Source organism: Schistosoma haematobium, chromosome 3 (genome assembly GCF_000699445.3).
Source record: "Schistosoma haematobium chromosome 3, whole genome shotgun sequence".
Lineage (NCBI taxonomy): Eukaryota > Metazoa > Platyhelminthes > Trematoda > Strigeidida > Schistosomatidae > Schistosoma > Schistosoma haematobium.
Window position 1 is genome coordinate 6,760,993 of NC_067198.1, and position 18,642 is coordinate 6,779,634.

General features: G+C 33.2%; 1 protein-coding gene across 1 annotated transcript in view; it reads right to left on the minus strand.

The window, feature by feature from the left end:
* The window catches only part of MS3_00010569 (uncharacterized protein), a 36,834-nt gene that overhangs the window by 4,669 nt on the left and 13,523 nt on the right, over positions 1–18,642 (minus strand). Inside the window, exons 6-10 of the mRNA XM_035731541.2 lie at positions 12,235–12,571; positions 9,532–9,713; positions 8,736–8,920; positions 4,327–4,459; positions 98–284 (exon numbers count right to left, since the gene is read on the minus strand). Of these exons, the coding sequence (XP_035586054.1) occupies positions 98–284; positions 4,327–4,459; positions 8,736–8,920; positions 9,532–9,713; positions 12,235–12,571 (1,024 nt within the window). The remainder of the gene's footprint in view (positions 1–97; positions 285–4,326; positions 4,460–8,735; positions 8,921–9,531; positions 9,714–12,234; positions 12,572–18,642) is intronic.

Below are 18,642 nucleotides of genomic sequence, written 5' to 3' on the forward strand. Positions count from 1 at the left end.
TGTTTCATGTTAGTTAACGTTCGTTAGGAAGGTGTATCTGAAATCTTACAAAGCTGTTACACTGTTATCCCATTTCAATCTTTATTCAACAACTTACCCATATTTCACAAAATTTGCCCATAAATCCAATAAATATTCACTGATATTTGTATCATATGGATAAACATAATTGTCTGATACACATCGGGGTAACGGATTATTCTCGCCGAATAATGTTAGCCAAATTGATTTATTCATAAAAGGGAATCCGAATAGAAAAGGCAATTCAATTCCATGATAAATTCCTAAAAATATAAGTAATGCAATGTGATTATTGTTTATCAAATACTACTGTGAATATTCTTTAATGGATCATGTTCATCAGTAGTATATATGTCAACTTATTAAATATTTTTCACTGATATCAACTAAACAACAATGTTTTGTCAGAATATTTGATTTTTCTAAAATAAATTCGTATCTGAATTATCCATAGATTGGATATGAATTCATTTGAGAAAACATTCGGATTCTAAATCAAGAAAATGCAAAGTATCCTAGAGACGTTCTGAATACATGGCATTCATTTCAATCTTTAGTCAATAGACATATCAATATAGACCTTATATACTAAATTATGGGGTAAGTGGTTAATTAGTTATGTATTCAGAGGTCAACCAAACAAAGTATTCAATATTAATGCGAGGGTAATGAAGCCAATAAAGCTTCCAAAGATCCCAAGCTACCGAGAGTATCATCACAACACGTTGAATAAGCTCTTGAGAAATAGTTAAACCTCTCACGTCTAATTGAAATAAATTCTAATGATGATCAGAATGACAAATAAAGCTTCGGAATTTAATTACTGAACTCAGAGAATACAATTAAATACATCCACTTGAAACTGCACATCTCCAACATTCCAGCATAATTTTAGCTATTCTGGTTCATTGATTACCCATTTGGATATTAGTATCACATATTAACATATCAACTTTGGAAAAACAAAGAAAGTCAACTAGCTTTGAAATGAATTCCTTGAATTTTTAATGGGTAACTCTTAACTACAGAGTAAACCAAGTTAAAAGTAAGGCATTAAACTTGTGAATGACATTGAATAAGAGGGTGCTACTGTGAATTAAGATTGAAAATCTAGTCTTATCGTTAGAAACATAAACACTATAATATCACAATTTCATTCAGCATCGTGAATGAACACTACTGATTTATTTATTTATTCATTTAAACACTTAAACATTGGTAAGGTGGAGCAACAAAATATATATGCAGTACACTCATCATTCAATTTATATTTGAGCTAGAATACTGTCCAAGCGCCCAAACCGAAGAAGATGTTTTTCATGGGGGACCACTCCCCGAACCTTTGACCTGAAAGTCTGACCCACAAAATGGTGGAGCAGCGTCAGGAGATACAGTCCCATGGTATCTGGTAACCAACAATAGGTTCATACGCCATTTGCTTCCTTAGGATCGTAGAACCCATCAAGGTTTTCCAACTCCCCTAGGTGGATCCTCCATATCCACCAACCCGGTTAGAGCACAGGACATTCTCTTTTCGTACTCTCATTTTCGTAAACAACACCGCCGCCGCGAGAAAGCAGTGAGTAGGACTTCCCTGACAGTTGTTTTGTGCACGTGGCCATATGAGAACAATTCGAGAGAGAGAGAGAGCTGACTCTCCCCACTCTTTGACGTACCAGGATTTGGGGGGGGTAAGTTAGGGCGAAGAAGTTATTCAGTTCTTCCTGACTTTCTTGATTCGAAAGTTCTCCAGTTAACTATTTATTGCTCTGATTAATGAAAATTACCTTCGAATCATATAGAAAATCACTTAATCAAAATACACAATAACTATTTATAGTGAATTTAATCGAAACGAACAGTTATAGAGTGAAAAGAAGAAAACACAATGAGTTCTGTGAATAAGCTATAAATAGGTTGTTTTTGTTGTGACAGAGAAAAGATATGAAATCAACACTGTGAGTCACATGTTGACCAATGATACTATCGCATGAAAATTTGACACTGTTATTTCAAACTCATTATACAAGTTTTAGACTCTTTTTTTCATAAATTACAGTCCAAATCGAATATACCTAATGATTCACCGTAATTACCTTATACTGAAACTAACACCACCTAACATACCATGAAGTGTTATTGTTGATTTACAAGATAATGTAGTTATCTTCTAGTATTGCTGCGTTCACTGAGCTAGATGATTTAATTGAAAAGCTCTCGTTGTCGTTTTGCGTAATATCGTCAGCACCTACTTCATGCAGTGAAGTTTGCGCTTATGGCCTTGATTGTCGTTGGTTATCCTCGTAGATTTCATCGTTTTCAGATATCACCGTGTTCAAGTTGACTGTTTTGCCCCTTAGATCTTTGGCCAGTTTATTTATTACTTAACCTTTCTCGAATGGATTAGTAGATCAAGTATAAACAGGTGTGCCTATCGGTCGCTCATTGATCTGAACGCCTTGATTCCATGCTTCCTAGAATTACCACCACACCGATGCGTTTATCTGCATAAAACTCACATGTGACTATCGAATTCAATCAGATATGCTAATTAGTTGTAAGCATACTGTTTATCGAAATAAATTTATAAGACATCTATGCTGTGAAAAAGTTTGTTTCAAGATGATTACAGTTTTTTGACTCGAATAAAGACATCCTGAAGGCAAAGGTTTTTACAGTTTAACCGACCCGATCTGCAGTAAAATCATTGTGCATTAATTAACCAGTAGGGAAGATAATTTTTAAAACATGTCTAAGCGTAATATATATAAATATTTTAATTTCCTGTAGTTCTAGTGAGAAGCAGTGACCAATGGAGTTCAATCGGGTCTGTTGTGAGATAATAACTCACAGAATACTATGGTGGATATGTATCTCAACTTTTTGGATTGGTTGAAGCTAGACACTAACTCCGTTGGATGCCTGCTCAGTGCTATAGTCTCGCGCGCGAGACCGACAGGTCCTGGGTTCGAATCTCGCGAGGCGAGATCGTAGGTGCTGAGGAGTCCCACAATAGAACGAAACAGCCGTCCAGTGCTTTCAGGTTTTTCATAGCGGTCTAGCTTCAATTGATTCATGATCTCAACCACTGATATTTCAATTGTGCTTAAAATTCAAAGTTGACGTGAAAGAAAAACAAATCATGTAAGGCGGTTAAGGTTAGCCGATAGGAAAAAATGAATAGCTTAGGTTTCGTGCTAGTTGACACTTATTAGTAATATGTGCATGCAGTCTTGAGAGAACTGATGCTTCCAGTGAAATTTAAGAAGGCGTCAACGAGGTCCACAGTCTTATATATTACTACTGTACCACTCAAGACAAAAGAGAGATATTTACACTGATTGATCACTGAAAAGTGACCAATGCCGTGTTTGTCTACTCTGAATCTAATTTCATCAAGGAAAATGTTATGTGCCAACTAGTCTGATTGATTCAACGTCAAGTAAATCATATTAAGACGTCCCCTCGAGATTGAAAGTATGCCTTGTTGATGAGTATCAACTTGAACGAACTTAAGTCAAGTATAAATTCCTGAGTACTACCTCCAACAAACTAGCATCAAAATATAGTACCCGATATCGAGTCAATCAGATTAGTGGCAACACTACAACCTGATTAATAGAAATCGGTCAGTACCAAAAAACAAGTCAAACATAAAAGTGGTCAATACATAGTGATTTGTTACTCGCAAAGCAGAACATGTAATTGATATAAGTGAAGCACATATGAGATACGTCAATAAAATATAGAACGCTTTCAGAATTACCAAAGCTTACAAGACCGAAAAAATCACTCCATTTCTTAGTATTTAGAAAGAAAAGGTATGTAACAGTGAAAGAAGACAAGTTCAATACATTGTCTCGTAAATGGATTGAAGTTGAGAATGGTATGCTGGGAAATTCTAACTCAGTGGTCTGACTATTAAAAAGTGGCTGTAAGATATAATTGTCATGTTACAGTCGTGGGTGTACACTTCAGATGAACCCCATACTAGGACGAAAAAACTGTCCAGTACTCCTGAATTTTCAGAAGTATCCGAACTGAGGTTACTGTGACAAGAAAACCACCTACACATCTTTTCCTAGCCAAATTGCTTCCGATACAAAAAAAATAGGAATGTCAGTCTTCAAAGAAGGTTCCTTAACTTTAAGTTTTCCATGGTGGTCTAGCTTTCATCGGCTCGTAATATTTTGTCCTTAAATTTAAAAGAGATTTATAAGTGGTAATTGACTTGTTTATTTCAAAATAATACACATCAATTTATAAATAATTCATAAATTTCAATTATGTATTTGATAAACTTGCCGATTTCTGGTGTTGCTTGTTTGTCATTTGGACTGGAATAGGAAAATTCATAGAAGTAAACTGACGGTGAATAGACTGAATGATATTTTACAATAGAATCTAATGGTGATATAATTTCCATATCTGAAACCAACTAAAATGTGAATAAAATAATTGATTATAAACTCTCAAATATTTTTGTTAATAAACATACTACTTTTTTTAGTAAGTAGCTAATATTCTTCAGCTAACGTTTTTCACGGATTAGTATTTATTCATGTTACACCAAATTACATTGTGAAATGTATATATATATATATATATGGATGACTTAGATTATTCGAAATAAAATAAGTCCACTTTGTGCCAAGATTTTTGCTAGTTGTTTCAGATGATTCACAGAATATGACTGAGCACTCAATACAATGGTTTCGTTCTAGTGCATGATGCCAGTGAGACTAGCGCTGATACCTTTATTTATAGCGGAGTGTCGGATCTTAAATTTCAACAACAAACACGAAAGCATTAACTACAGACGAATGGTCGAAATCTTTCAATTCAATCAATTTATGATAAAGCGTGATATCATAAACTTCATTTGCCTCACTCCTTAAATGATTGAATTCAATTAATCATAACTAACCATCGAAACTTCCAAAGTACAAATTTTGTTTTTGTTCGAATATGTCGTGGTGATTAGTTTATATTAATGAATAACTCTTGAAAATGAAATAGATATTTAAAAATTTGACGGTAACTCTGACCTTGTACCTTTTTAGTCATAACGACCACTAATTTTTAATATTCTTTTTTTTCATAAAAACAGGACGTTACACTAAATCATTGTTACCATTAACCGAACTACTATTGTAGTGAACAAGAACACGAGTGGAGACAGTCGAATGTACTTGAACAGGAAATTACAGAATATCTCACTAAAATCTGAGAACCATACAGTAAATACTTAATTTGCAAAATATTAATTTACTGTCTCAAATCGGACTGCTTCTTTGGCAAATATCTGTCCATCGTCTCAGATTTCATTGATCCTGCATTTTCATACCAATTGCTTTCCGTTCTCGTTCCTTCCTTCTCGATCTTTAACTGAAATACATTCTATTCCTGACTATCGTTATATGCTACTTATGTGGATATAAGTATCTCAATAAATAAATGAAGTGAAATAATTCAAAGAGAAAAACAGCCATTTAATTATAAAAGAAACTTGAAATTTCAACCAACTAACAAAGATTTAAAAGATGAAATTTGTTCAAGATCATAAAAATTCACAATGAAAAATAAAAATTATACAGCACAGTTGATGAGGTTCAACATTTCTACTGAATGTTTTATTTGGTTAGTGTTTTTTGGCGAGTTAGTTTCCTACGGGCTTGGGTCGCCAACCCCCTCCTTCATCCGGGTATGGGACCAGAGTGGCTCCAGGCGGAGTTTATAGACATAGATAATATTTAGCTTCCAGGGAATAAATGCTAAGTGAATTAAACTGTACAGTGTAATATCCATCATTTGTCGATGTTTCAAGTTCAGTCCTTGATAAAACCAATATAGCAGACTATAGATATTTTTGTTAATATAGGCAATGCTTCAGTATGTAATTGAATTAAATTGATCAGTTTATCTTGACAATTATTTATACATTATTTCGACAGTCGAATGACATTTGAAACATTTGTTTGTAATTTACTTGAACGTAAATTCTTATATAATTGATTTGGGAATATGTGAATCGACAAACATGATCCAGAAGAATTCAACAACATTATCCAGCGTGGCTAAGAATAGGAGGAAACGGTTCAATAAGACGTTCAATAATTGAACACCTTGTGAACACAGGTCACTTAATCAAGACAGACTCTGAGTTCAAAGTCAACTACAAGGTAAGTAGAAGTCTTTCAAAGACAATTAGATTGCATCTTCTTAGCACTGCCGAAGTAATAGCCATACATCTGGGTAAACCAGAATTATCTGTCCAAAAGAGATTATTACAATCTTTTTTCTACCATAGTCTTAATGTCTTATAAGTTCTTTTCTTTCCATACTCTTCTTCCTTTATAGCCATCTGCTTCCCTTTCCATCTTCCTTAAATCTTCTACCTCCCCCTCAACTGGTTTATTTCTGTTTCGATGATTGGATTATTAGATTCCCTGTTTTAAAAAAATTTCAATACCTTTGTTTATTCTACCTCACTGTCACCATATCCAACAGAAATTTATTATCAGTATTATTGTATAGTTTTGAAAATGAATTCTCCTAAAAGAGTGCTCTTCACTGAACCATTCTTTCTTATTTAATATATTAATGGGTATATTCCGTTTTCAATAGTTAGTGCTGACCAATACCATGTTTGTCTGATTAGTAATGTGCTAATTAAATTCAATATATCAAGTTTTGAATGTTCATGGTCAACTGTCACATGACTGAATATTTGGAGTATTGTGTTTGGATTTTAGTTAGGTTATTGGAATTGGTTGTTATGGGACTTTGTTCAGCTAATGCAAACATCAGTAAGATTATGTAAAAAAATAAAATCATTAAATTCCTTATTATCTTAACCGAACAAATGGAAGAGTATTCATCATGTTTACTTATTGGTTTATCAATTACATAACTATGGTTAATAAAATACATCTTGTATTTAATCCCTCTTATTACGATCATTGGCTATATTTCGAATACATGTGATGTTGTGCAATTGTTTGAGTCTGATACTGATATAAAACCCTTTTATATGCCAGCCTAACTAGCTACTTGAGTGAGAAAACTAAGAGTGAACAGGAAATTTTTATCTATTTATATTGAGTCAAATATACGTAGACAACTCATCATTAAATATGTCTTTCTTATTTTAAATTAATAACATAAACCAATTTCCTTAGAAAGTTAGGAAAAATCTTGGATAATAAGGTGTGTCTGATAGCATCTCTGACTTCTGATTTCTGTCATATTCCGTTGATCCATCCGTTTCAGCTTCGTTAATTTAACGTATATATCAAAATTGTAAGCTGTATTCGATAAGGATTTATCTCAGCTGAACTATCATTGGAAACTAGAGAGCACTAGAAAACTGCTTTGTCCTAATATGGTACTTCCCATAAGTGCCTACCTACGACTTTACCAGAAATCGAATCAAGAATCTTCTAATCTTGAAGCCTATGCTCAATTATTGAAATTACTAAATCAGAGTTCAGTGACAATCCCAACTTGAATCAATTTACAAAATAGCACAATGATTATCGAATCCAACTAGAGAAAACTGCTTCTCTGTTGACGTCTGTAAGCTACATCACTCACAACGTCTCTCCAGAACATCATGAACATTTTGAAGCAATATAATAGTGAACCGAATATAGCAGTTTTAGTTGGGAGAGTTTTGTGACGACATAACCTGTAGCCCGACCTAATGGTTTTAATAGTTAGGCGTTTGTAGCGATGCCTGAAGGTTCTTGATTTGATTTCTGGAAGGGCGGTATGTATGCACTGGGATTTTCCACATTGTAACAAAATAATCCTCTAGTACTCACTCGTTTCCAATGTCACCCCAAATGTGATCAATCAGAGAAAGATACAACTGACAAGTTAAATCAATCTTCATAATACCACTTCAAATATGAGAGTATTTTAAATGTTTGTATCAAATCATACTGTTGCTCTTTCTTCTTTAGGCCGTTTATATCTTTTGCAAATTTTGTTATTCTAGGTTTGTTCTAATGTATCATCGGAATAAGTAATTTAAACAGAAATCTGCGTCCGAAATTATAGTAATATCAGTGGTAGGTAGAAAAACGTTTATATATAAAGTGTGACGTAATATGAAACTTCATGACTGACAGAAAACGGCAAAAATAATCAACATATTTCTGCTACTATTACTAAGTATAAGCTGTATCATATAAAGTTGTATATTATAGATCAAAATAGTCTTGTAAACTTAAGGGATATAATCTGAATGTACCGGTTGGACTCCGACTTACAGTGAATTATCCTACTAATTGATTTCATGTCATAATCTAGTCATCCAATAGCATTCTTTAAAATCACTTCAATATAGACCATAATATCGCTCTTATGAATAGGTTGTGGTTTAAAACCCTATCACCATTCAGTTTAGTATTTGTGTTGAGTATCCTACATCTCATCACTTAGTTCTTCCACCATACACAAGCAATCAGTTGAAGAAACATGTAGTTTGTAACCAAGAACTTACAGAAAACGTTTTTGTTTACAGTCTATGTCTCATAATTTTGAAGTAAAGATTTATAATTAGAATTATCCCTGGTTATACTCATCTATCGGTATTGAGATGGACATTTCACCTGTACTACGGGTAATATCACATAATAACAAAACAATTGAGTTGCAAATACTACCATATCGACAATATGTACATATATAAATCTACATAAACTTACGTCAACAGTACGTTTCCATCGCGCAGTATTATTCTCTAAATTTGACCACCATGTATAACGTGTATATAATTCTTCTGCAGTTTGATTATGTCGAAAAACATTTAAATCATTTAACAGGGTACCAATAAAACGTCTTACAATAGTATCTGTAAAATTTTCAATTGTGTAACCATATTGATCTAATTCTATGATGTTAAAAACAAATAAAGAATATAATAAATTCAATGAATTGCAAGCTTGTTTTACAAAAGAATAATAAGCAAAATATCATAACTTCTGAGATTTCATTAAATTAAACTAAACTAAAGATATTACTAGGTTATATTATCCAGAGTATATAGCTCAGGGTTGCTTTCACTAGACGAAACACTTGATCGGTGTGGTGGCTGTGGTGATTGTTAGATTCTATTGAGATCAAGAAGCAACATAGGTTAGAAAACCATTGAGAACATTGAAACACTGAACAGCTACTTTGGTCAAGTATGAAACTCCTCAGAAGTGAGCATCAGCAACCCCGCCACCTGGTATGAAACCCAAGAACTTCGGTTTGGTGTACGAACATCTAACCTCCAGACGGTGGGATCAAAGGTACTCACTGAAAATGAAGAGTTCTATATCAGAAAAAACAACTGTGCAGCGTACATACCTCATTGACAATAATCCAATCAATACTGAAATCATATCTAATTAGTACATAAACACGAAACAACACAGTACTATTACATTTATATATATATATATATATATATATATATATATATATATATATATAAATCTGCAAAAAAACAACTCTTACGATATAAAAAGTGTTCTAATGCCAGCGAACCTTCGTCTTGTACAACACCAGCAAGTAGTGGTATTTTAGCAAAATTACCTAGTGAACGTTCTTTAGCTGGTGTACGTGGGAAGAAACCAGATATTCCGTCAACAACTGGTGTCCAGACAAATGATGGAGCTCCTGGAAGAGAGTGTAATTCACTACAAAAAGATCACAAACAGCCGGTTGATTATTAATGAAATAAATTTATCAAATTCTTATGAACCAAAATAAACTTAGCAAAGTCCGTGTAAACAATTAATTGTACAATTGAGATCGTAAACCGATCAGTGTTAGACCACCATTGAAAACTTGAAAGCACTGAATGGCCGTTTCGTCCCAGTATGGGACTCCTTGATGGTGCCCAGGAACTTCGGTTTCGCGCAAACGCTTATCCTCTAGACCACTTAGCCGGGATCCAACGGTATCTAACTTCAACCAATCCACGATATTGCGCGACTATCTTCCATTGTCTTTGTGGGTAACTGTCTCACACTGGACACGGTTGAACTCCACTGGTCACGGTTTCTCACTGGAACTGCGAGTATTGCCATTTGATGCTAGTCAATAATAAGCACATGATAACCCTGTACTAATAGTCAATTCAACGAATGAATGTTTTATCCTGATAATTTACTGTGGCATCATCATATTTTAGTATATAATAAGAAAATATATTTATTATCATCTTTACCACTCATCTCAAAATCTACAGAAAATTATTTTTCCATCGAATTGCCAAATAACTAATACTCGTACACTCACACACATTCTTTCTGCATTTAGAGGTCAGCTTGCAAACAATTAGTGATAGTTTTATGTTTATCGTATTCCTCAAGTATTAAAGTGATGCACTACAACTTTTGTGTAATTGGAAAGGGAACATCTAAATAACTATGATGATAGATAATTCAAAGTATCTTATAGCATCGTACTGACTTCATGAATGACGAAAATGATGAATAAAGCATGATACGCGAATTCCCTATTTAATTTCGTATATCATGGTTATGCTAATCCTTATTATAAAACAGCCGTAATAAAAGTCAAATACAAAATGTTTTTGAAAAATTTATTGCACGCATTCATTTGCATAGAAATAAAATAAGCACAAACATTAGCATCATTGAGTAAATAATTTAAGTAGACGTGATTTAACATTTATAGTCTGATAGATAAAAACAAGCTAAAGACGGATAACGAATAAACTAAGGGATAGATATCCATACACACACATACATACATACACACATAAAAACGCTTCAGGTCACAAGTGACTAATTGATTATGCCAAGTATATGTTTACAAAATGACTCAAAAAGACTAAATTGCTTTGTCTGTCCAAAAGGTATAAAAGCTATTACAGTACTTACCCTAAAATACAGAAATTTAACGAAAAACATGATTATTATCGAAGGCAACTACATATGAAGGTTATCGTTAACGATATTAAATGGAATCAATGATGAGCACTGAAACCTAGAAACTCTTCATAATTATCACTAAATAACAGGTCATACATCCGGCTGACGAGTCCCAAATACAGCAAAACGTGCGTCCTGGATTCCACTGCTAGCCATCACCCATCTCCGATTAATAATGCTTATAACTTAGTGACAATATTGAGGCGATCGTCACAGGATGCACATATTTTATAAGTAACTAATCAATTACAATCCTAAACACCAGTGGAAAGATACAAACAACCAATACTTATAAGCTTATGTTACGTTCACTTCGCTTTACAAGGCTATTGTAATAATGTTTTTCTGACTATGATTCACTTATACAGAATGAAAGTGTACTGACTATGCTAGAACCACTTTAGTTTATGAGTAATATTATCTTTACTAAGTCACTGGCTTTCATCACGTTAGTTTCATTGTAATTCTATTTAATAAAGCTATCAAATAGTTTTATTTGTGACTTTATATAATTAAACATTTTACAGTTTGAAACATAATGTTTAATTTTGTTCTTTTATAACCCCGTCTTCAACTTCTAACTAGCTTCACTGTTCATTGTAAACTCAATCCATTTGCAGAGGATGAGATGACTTAGCATAAAACAATAATGATTTGTTCACTCTATGCTAAGAAGTGATTAAATTAGAAATCATCACTTCAGACTCTTAATTGATGAGGTGGAAATTTTTCTGCTAGAGATTTATATTAACACGTAATCTAAACGTAAACCTTTTGGACAGTCTAGTCTTCCATTAAACTAATCAACGAAAACCAACCAATCATTTTGACATATTAATGTATGTATGTAAAGAAGTCTTGTTTTTTTACCAAATGTCAACTTATTTCGTAATCACAGATCAAGTGTTACCTTCTGTAAAAGTAAACTGTACAAAAAAAATCCCAGTCAGATTTAAGATATAGGTCTTTGGATCTCTGCTCGAAATTCAGAACTCAACGACAAATAACTTGACTGATGAGGTTTTCTAGGTTGTCAGCATAGTTTAGTTCTACTGTTACTTTCTGATATCCTAACAGCCCAACCAAACAGTAGGCGCTGGCGAAAGTAAATATGTTTATCGTCGTTTCTTGTATATTATCAGTTTTTACTTATTCAACTCACTCAATATGCTTCATAAGTTGTGTTTTGGAAAAAAAGGCAAAATATTTGTCGAGATTTCAGTTTAACAAAAAGGAGAATAAATCAAAATACACCTACAGGACAGCATCATTAATTTGTTCCGCAGTTTTCTCATATCTTAAACAATAAATTAATGCATATGCATCCACTTGTACAGAATATGGTATAGTTAAAGGTTGTTTCACATATGATTCACCAAATGGCAATTTTAATGTTTTATTCGTATATGAGCGATGCAAATTAGCATTACGTATATATTGTTGTGATTCATTTATAGCATTAATTTGAACTGAAGAACAATTTAATCGTTGAGCTAGTTCAATTGCATAATAACGTGTACGAACTTTGGCTGGGTCACTGAATGCCCATTGGGATAAATCAGAACCGGACATCATTATTGCTTGGTTGAATAAATCTGAAAATACGATATACAAGCGATTATCAGGTGATCGTGTGATTATTAAGGTTATCCAGAAAATGGTTCATAATAAAACTGGAATAGTTATCAACTGATAAATTGCCAAAAACTAATTGACCTTACATTGTCCACTATATATATGTATAAATACTGGTTCCCCAGAGAACATCACCCAAAGTTTCGCACCTTTATTGGTCGAATTCTAGCAATGACATTTCGAAGTTGCTAAATGTTGAGTACTATAAAATAAGTATAGAGTACGTTAGGTGGTCATAAGTAGTTGGCAGAAAACCCTGCCCCACTAAAGTTTTATGTTAGTTGACACTCGTCAACAAACATGTCTTCAGTCTTGAGGAAAATGATATTCCTTGTGGGACTCGTAGCTATGTCACTCAACTTCACAGAAATCGCAAGTATCTCAGTTCTACAGGATGCCATTCGCGGTTCTAGTAAAGTAATGGTAGCATTTTAGGCTGTAAAGTCGATTACAACAAGTCTGAACCCCACCGACTGCAGCGGAGACCTCAATATTTCAGGTTCGCCTTGTTGGCGGGTACTAACTTGCAAGAAATCAAGGTCGATTAGGGTGTTCTGACGACTATTTCAAACCACTCAACACACTTAACGTGGATTTATTAAACAACTGGTTTATAGTTATTTAATAATGCTTTAATTGTAAGCTTTTATTTAGTACATAAACTGCTACCATATCTGTTTCCGTTCATAAGTTACTAACAGTTAATAGTAAACCTTTTATTCATGTGAGTAACACAAATGTCCTAGTCATGTAATATAGAGGTTTGCCGTTTATGATAGATCATCATCTTGTATTTTATATGCGTAATAAAATGAGTTTTAAAATTTGAATAAGATAGAATAATACATGGTACTTGTTTGGCCGTTTTGGAGTTCTGATTATTAGATTAAGAACAGATAAGAATTCGATCGTTTCGCGTGTACATTAAACGCCTTACCGGACTTATTGCTCACGTATGGGCGAAGAAAACCAAAACGATCATGGTACTGTTTTCTTCAGTCCCATTCAAATACATCAAGTTTCCAACTCAGTCTATAACCCATGTGGTGGAAGAAGCCTAAGACTGTGTAAAAAAAAACATGCTTCAAAAAGCTAAATGGTAATGTTTACAACATGAGTATATATATATATATATATATATATATATATATATATATATATATATATATATATATATATATATATATATATATATATATATATATATATATATATATATATATATATATAGGTGGTCAGACTGAACAAAATAGGGAAATAAGGGTGGCGATTGTTACTCGGTAGAAAATTCAATTTCAACAACCCACTCACACATGTCTCTCACAATATAGCCATCAGATAACAATTGGATTGTCCACCCTCGCCCTGAATATCAGATTCATCATTTATAAACTGCACTAACTTCTGTGTAATTATAAACTGGTGAAACTTCAATTTAACAGTTATGCGTTGTTTCTTTTCATCAACTAAATTACGAAAGAACTGAATGCTTTCGTCAACTATGAAAAAACTATATATTATATTATGTCACATTGTGTGCTATTAAAACTTATCCATATAATAGTTCTACCGTAATTAAATCATAGAAAGCCATAATATGACGTAGATAATTTATTTTAAAATAACTCAATCACAATCAAATAATCAGTGTTACAACAGCGCAAACAACCCAAACCATTGATAAAGGACTGAGGCAGAAGTATACTTTCTGGATGAGATAATCAGAACCGAGAATGTGACTTTTAGGATTTGGCATGAGATTTAAATATCATGTATAACGAGCTGTAGAAATACAGTTTTTACTGTTTAAAACATTTTAAATAGTTGCAGAAAATTATTTTTTACCACTACGTAGTGAAAATAAAAGTGTTCAACCTATCGACTGCTTGGCTCTGCCTCTGTAGATTTTATATAACATGAAAACTGACACTCCTCAAATATTAACCTTAAACACTTAACCATGAAGCAAACCTAAACGTGGTGGGACTACATTTTATGGATGAACTGATCAGATAGTCTAAATTCACTTGATGTTGTTTTACTTGTATCTTCCCATTGTTATTTAGGACTGCAATTGATCAATCTCATGTAGGCATATGTACATCCTGTGCGGAATGCCTCGATATAACCTTAAGTTCCAAGCTTTTTAAGCAAAGATGGATAGTGGCTAGCGAACGGTACTGGATTCGAGTCCCGGAGTGGACATCAACTCTCCGAGATGCAGGTACATCCAGCCGACGAGTCCCAAATAGGACGAAACGTGCGTCCTGTATTCCACTGCTTACCACTATCCATCTTTGCCTAACCACATAGCCCCTCTTGTCTTTATGAATGAGATTAATTTACCTGTATAAACTATTGAACTTTTTTTATACTATAGTTGATGTCATTTCATGACTGAAACCACACTCCTTACCCCCAAATACCTAACCATATCTGGGAACAATAAAATAACTTCTAAAAGTCTCTTTGATTCCTTATAAGAGTTTGAAAAGATAAACAACTATATTCATAAGGACGAGTTTATATTTCGTTGTGTTTTGTTTTCGATTTACAGGCAAAGTAACCAATAGCAGATATTTATAGGTTTATTAATTACGTGTAGTTGGCTCACATTTTCTAATGATGTGATAGTTTTCTTTTACAAAAAACAAACCGCCAATAAAAGCTACAATTTGATTGGATAAAAACTAGTTTAAATTCTTCACGACTGATTTAAACTCACCCTGAAAGTATACCTTTACCGTAATTGCCTTAATAATCTGTTCACTTGATTAACAGAGCATTTTTTGCTTCAAACTGTTTGGGATCGTTATAATAGGATTAAAGTTTTCAGTAATACTTAGTTACTGTGTGGTACTCCAAAACAATTTCAGTCAGTGATTCAACCTATGAACAAGATCATTTCATCTCGATAAACCTCTCAAATCAAACTTTTGTGTAATGATAGTTATAATTAACAGCCTGATTTCTTGAAGTCATTGTATATTTAGTGGAAACTTTTTGTGCAGATTGTTGAATTTTACAGTTTACACCATAATGTGACATTATTTGAAAACCAAAAGACATTTGATAGAGGTGTAAGATGAATGCTCAACATTGTGAAATGGTTGAAGTTAGTAATATAATCCAATGGATGATATATCTGTGGTCTAAAAGTTAGGCACACAACCACGAGACATACAGGCCGTTTGGTCTAATCGTCAGTCAGGTTGTAGATGTTTAATACCAATGTATCATACCAAGACGAAACAATTGTTCAATACCTACTGGTTTATAAAACTACAGTCCATTCATGGTGTAAACTATGAAATTTCAACATCTAAATGAAAATTTAACTACCAAACAAAGTCATTATAGATTTTCTGAAGGTAAAATAGAGTGTTCAACTTTGGAAAATCCAAGTTCCATAAATTTTTATTTAATGATTGATTTAACTACAATCAGCATTTTAGATAGAAAATATCTAAATACGTCTTAGATTGACAAGTTAAAATTGGATATGTATTCGACTAGATTATATAAATGTTATGAGAATATAAATAGTCAGAACTGTTATTAAATGAATAAATAAACAGGTTGATTGTCCATATATTATATCCAAAGATTAAATAGGCAGATAATAGATAGATGTTTTTATGATTGTCACAACCAATCCAACAATACAAAGACTGGATTAACGATATAGTGGCACTGAATCTGACTCCGATTGGATTGTATGCTGATTGTCATTAAAATACACATGTCGGCTATCGTCGTATATTTCAACGACTTAAATCGCGTTCGTGAATAACAGAATTAAGTAAGTCGAATACGAGAATAGATTTTTGAATACATATATTTTGTACACTCAGTGATCGGGACAGGAAATGAGAGGGATGAAGCGAATATGAGAGATCGAAGCGAAACGACGCGCGGTGGAGAAGGCGTGTGAGCCAACTCCATTTATTCAAGCGTTAATTAGTGTTTATAGCCAGATAAAAATGAGTTACAGACATGTGATAAATAGGATAAGACGTGCACACAGATATACGCTTATATAAAAACAGTCAAGGTTGATAAGTGAATGATTAACAAGGTCAAAACATAACTCGAGAATGGATAAACTGGTCTGTTCAAAAGCTAGAATAAGGTATATGGGCTTAACATAGCAAGTGACACTACAACGGTAACATGATTTCGCATGTATTTATCAATGCCAGTGTTATCCTTGAAAATTTCAATTTTATTAAGCAATGGGTAGAAAGTTATTAAATATATATATATGTGATATCTCAATGAGCAGAAAATGTCATTTCTGATGATTAGTGACTTAATGAAAGTCACTTATTCAGGGTGTATAAGTTTTATTTCGGTCTTTTATTTACTGTGAATAATATACTTCCAAAAACTCAGGAAAAGTTATTAATACAACTTTCTACACATTGAGATATCACAAAAATATATTTATGATTTCACATAACACAAATTATGAAAGCTTTGAGATGATGGTTGGTGGTCGTCAACAGGAAACCCTGGACCTAGGTTTCGAGCTACTTGGCATTCGTCAGCAAGGCGTACCTGTAATCTTGCGGAGAATGATGCTCCCCGACCAATTCGATCCCGTGTCACCTAGGTTCAGGGTTTCCTGTAGACTATCTCCAACCACCATCTTATCTCAACATAGTGCAAGCAATGTAGAGTCACCTAGACTGGGGACCACATTGCAACTTGGTCGATAGGATCGGATCTGCACTAAGAAGGACCTGACATTCATGATATTAATCACCATCCAGTGATCCATCAGTTGTAAATACGAAAACTTTCCTACGCACATACTTTTAGATTTACTATTAATTTTTCAAAATACTTTCAATGTTTAATAATATTTTCAAGATGCAAATTTTTTCTACTTTCAACAAATTAAAGATAATTTTTTAAAAAAAAGCCGGCATTCATTAACATTGAATATTAACAAAGAAAAATGAGTAAATATGAGTCAGAGAAAGGGTCATCAATGTAACCAAGCGGACCAATTAGAGAAATCGGAGAGACTATAATTTACGAACGAACCAATCACATATAAGATAACAGGTCTCGGATTTTGGCGCGAAATTCACTCATTCATTCGAATAAATAGTTTTGTCATTATAGTTGATGTCACTTCATGATGAAAACTGTAAGTCATAATTGTAATTCCTCATAGTGGTTTTTAACCATCATTTGGTCCTAGTTATTAGATGGAAACTCTCAAGGTCAGTTTGGCGTCACCCAAAGGTCATCCGTATATTATAGTCTCACCGAGTGCATATATATATTCGAACTGTATGTACACATATGACAGACGGTTAAACCTTATGCATAGAAATAAGGAGATAGGGAGTGTGTGTGTGTGACTGAAGTGAAGTGAGATTTGATTGATGGAGTGCTAGAGAGTAAGCAAAAACACTTAAAAATCAACAAGTGTTAATGCAAAAATATTGAACACCATTGTGTAGTTGTGCTTATGTCTATTTGTATTTATTCAATTTAAACATATGTGATATTCTGTTGTTTAATATTTGCAGTTTCGCATTGAAAACTAATTTACATAATTTTGTAGAATTGAAATTAGAGAAAATTTGCAAAAAATCGATTTGTCCTTGTACAGATTTATAGGACTGAATGGAATGATGTAACATAGAAAAGTGGTAATAACTATACTATACATATTCAAAGGATGTATAAAATAAACCGATTCAATGATTCTATAAGATGTAGAAATGATAAGAATGATATTTTACATTGCAACAATAAAAATGACATTTAATCAGTTTACTATTAACTTAATCCAAGATACTTCTGAAGTTTTAATGAGAAGTCATGACTGATGAAGCTCAGATGTTGAACCAGTTGTTACCAACAGAATGTAAATATTGTCTATCTGTATTACATTGATTAGAATTGGAATTATACCGACTTAGTGGTTCTAATGGTCAAGTGTCTATTGCAAAAATTACCAAATCTGGATTCTATTCTCAATGGGGTTATTCAGGTACACTACTGAGCAGTC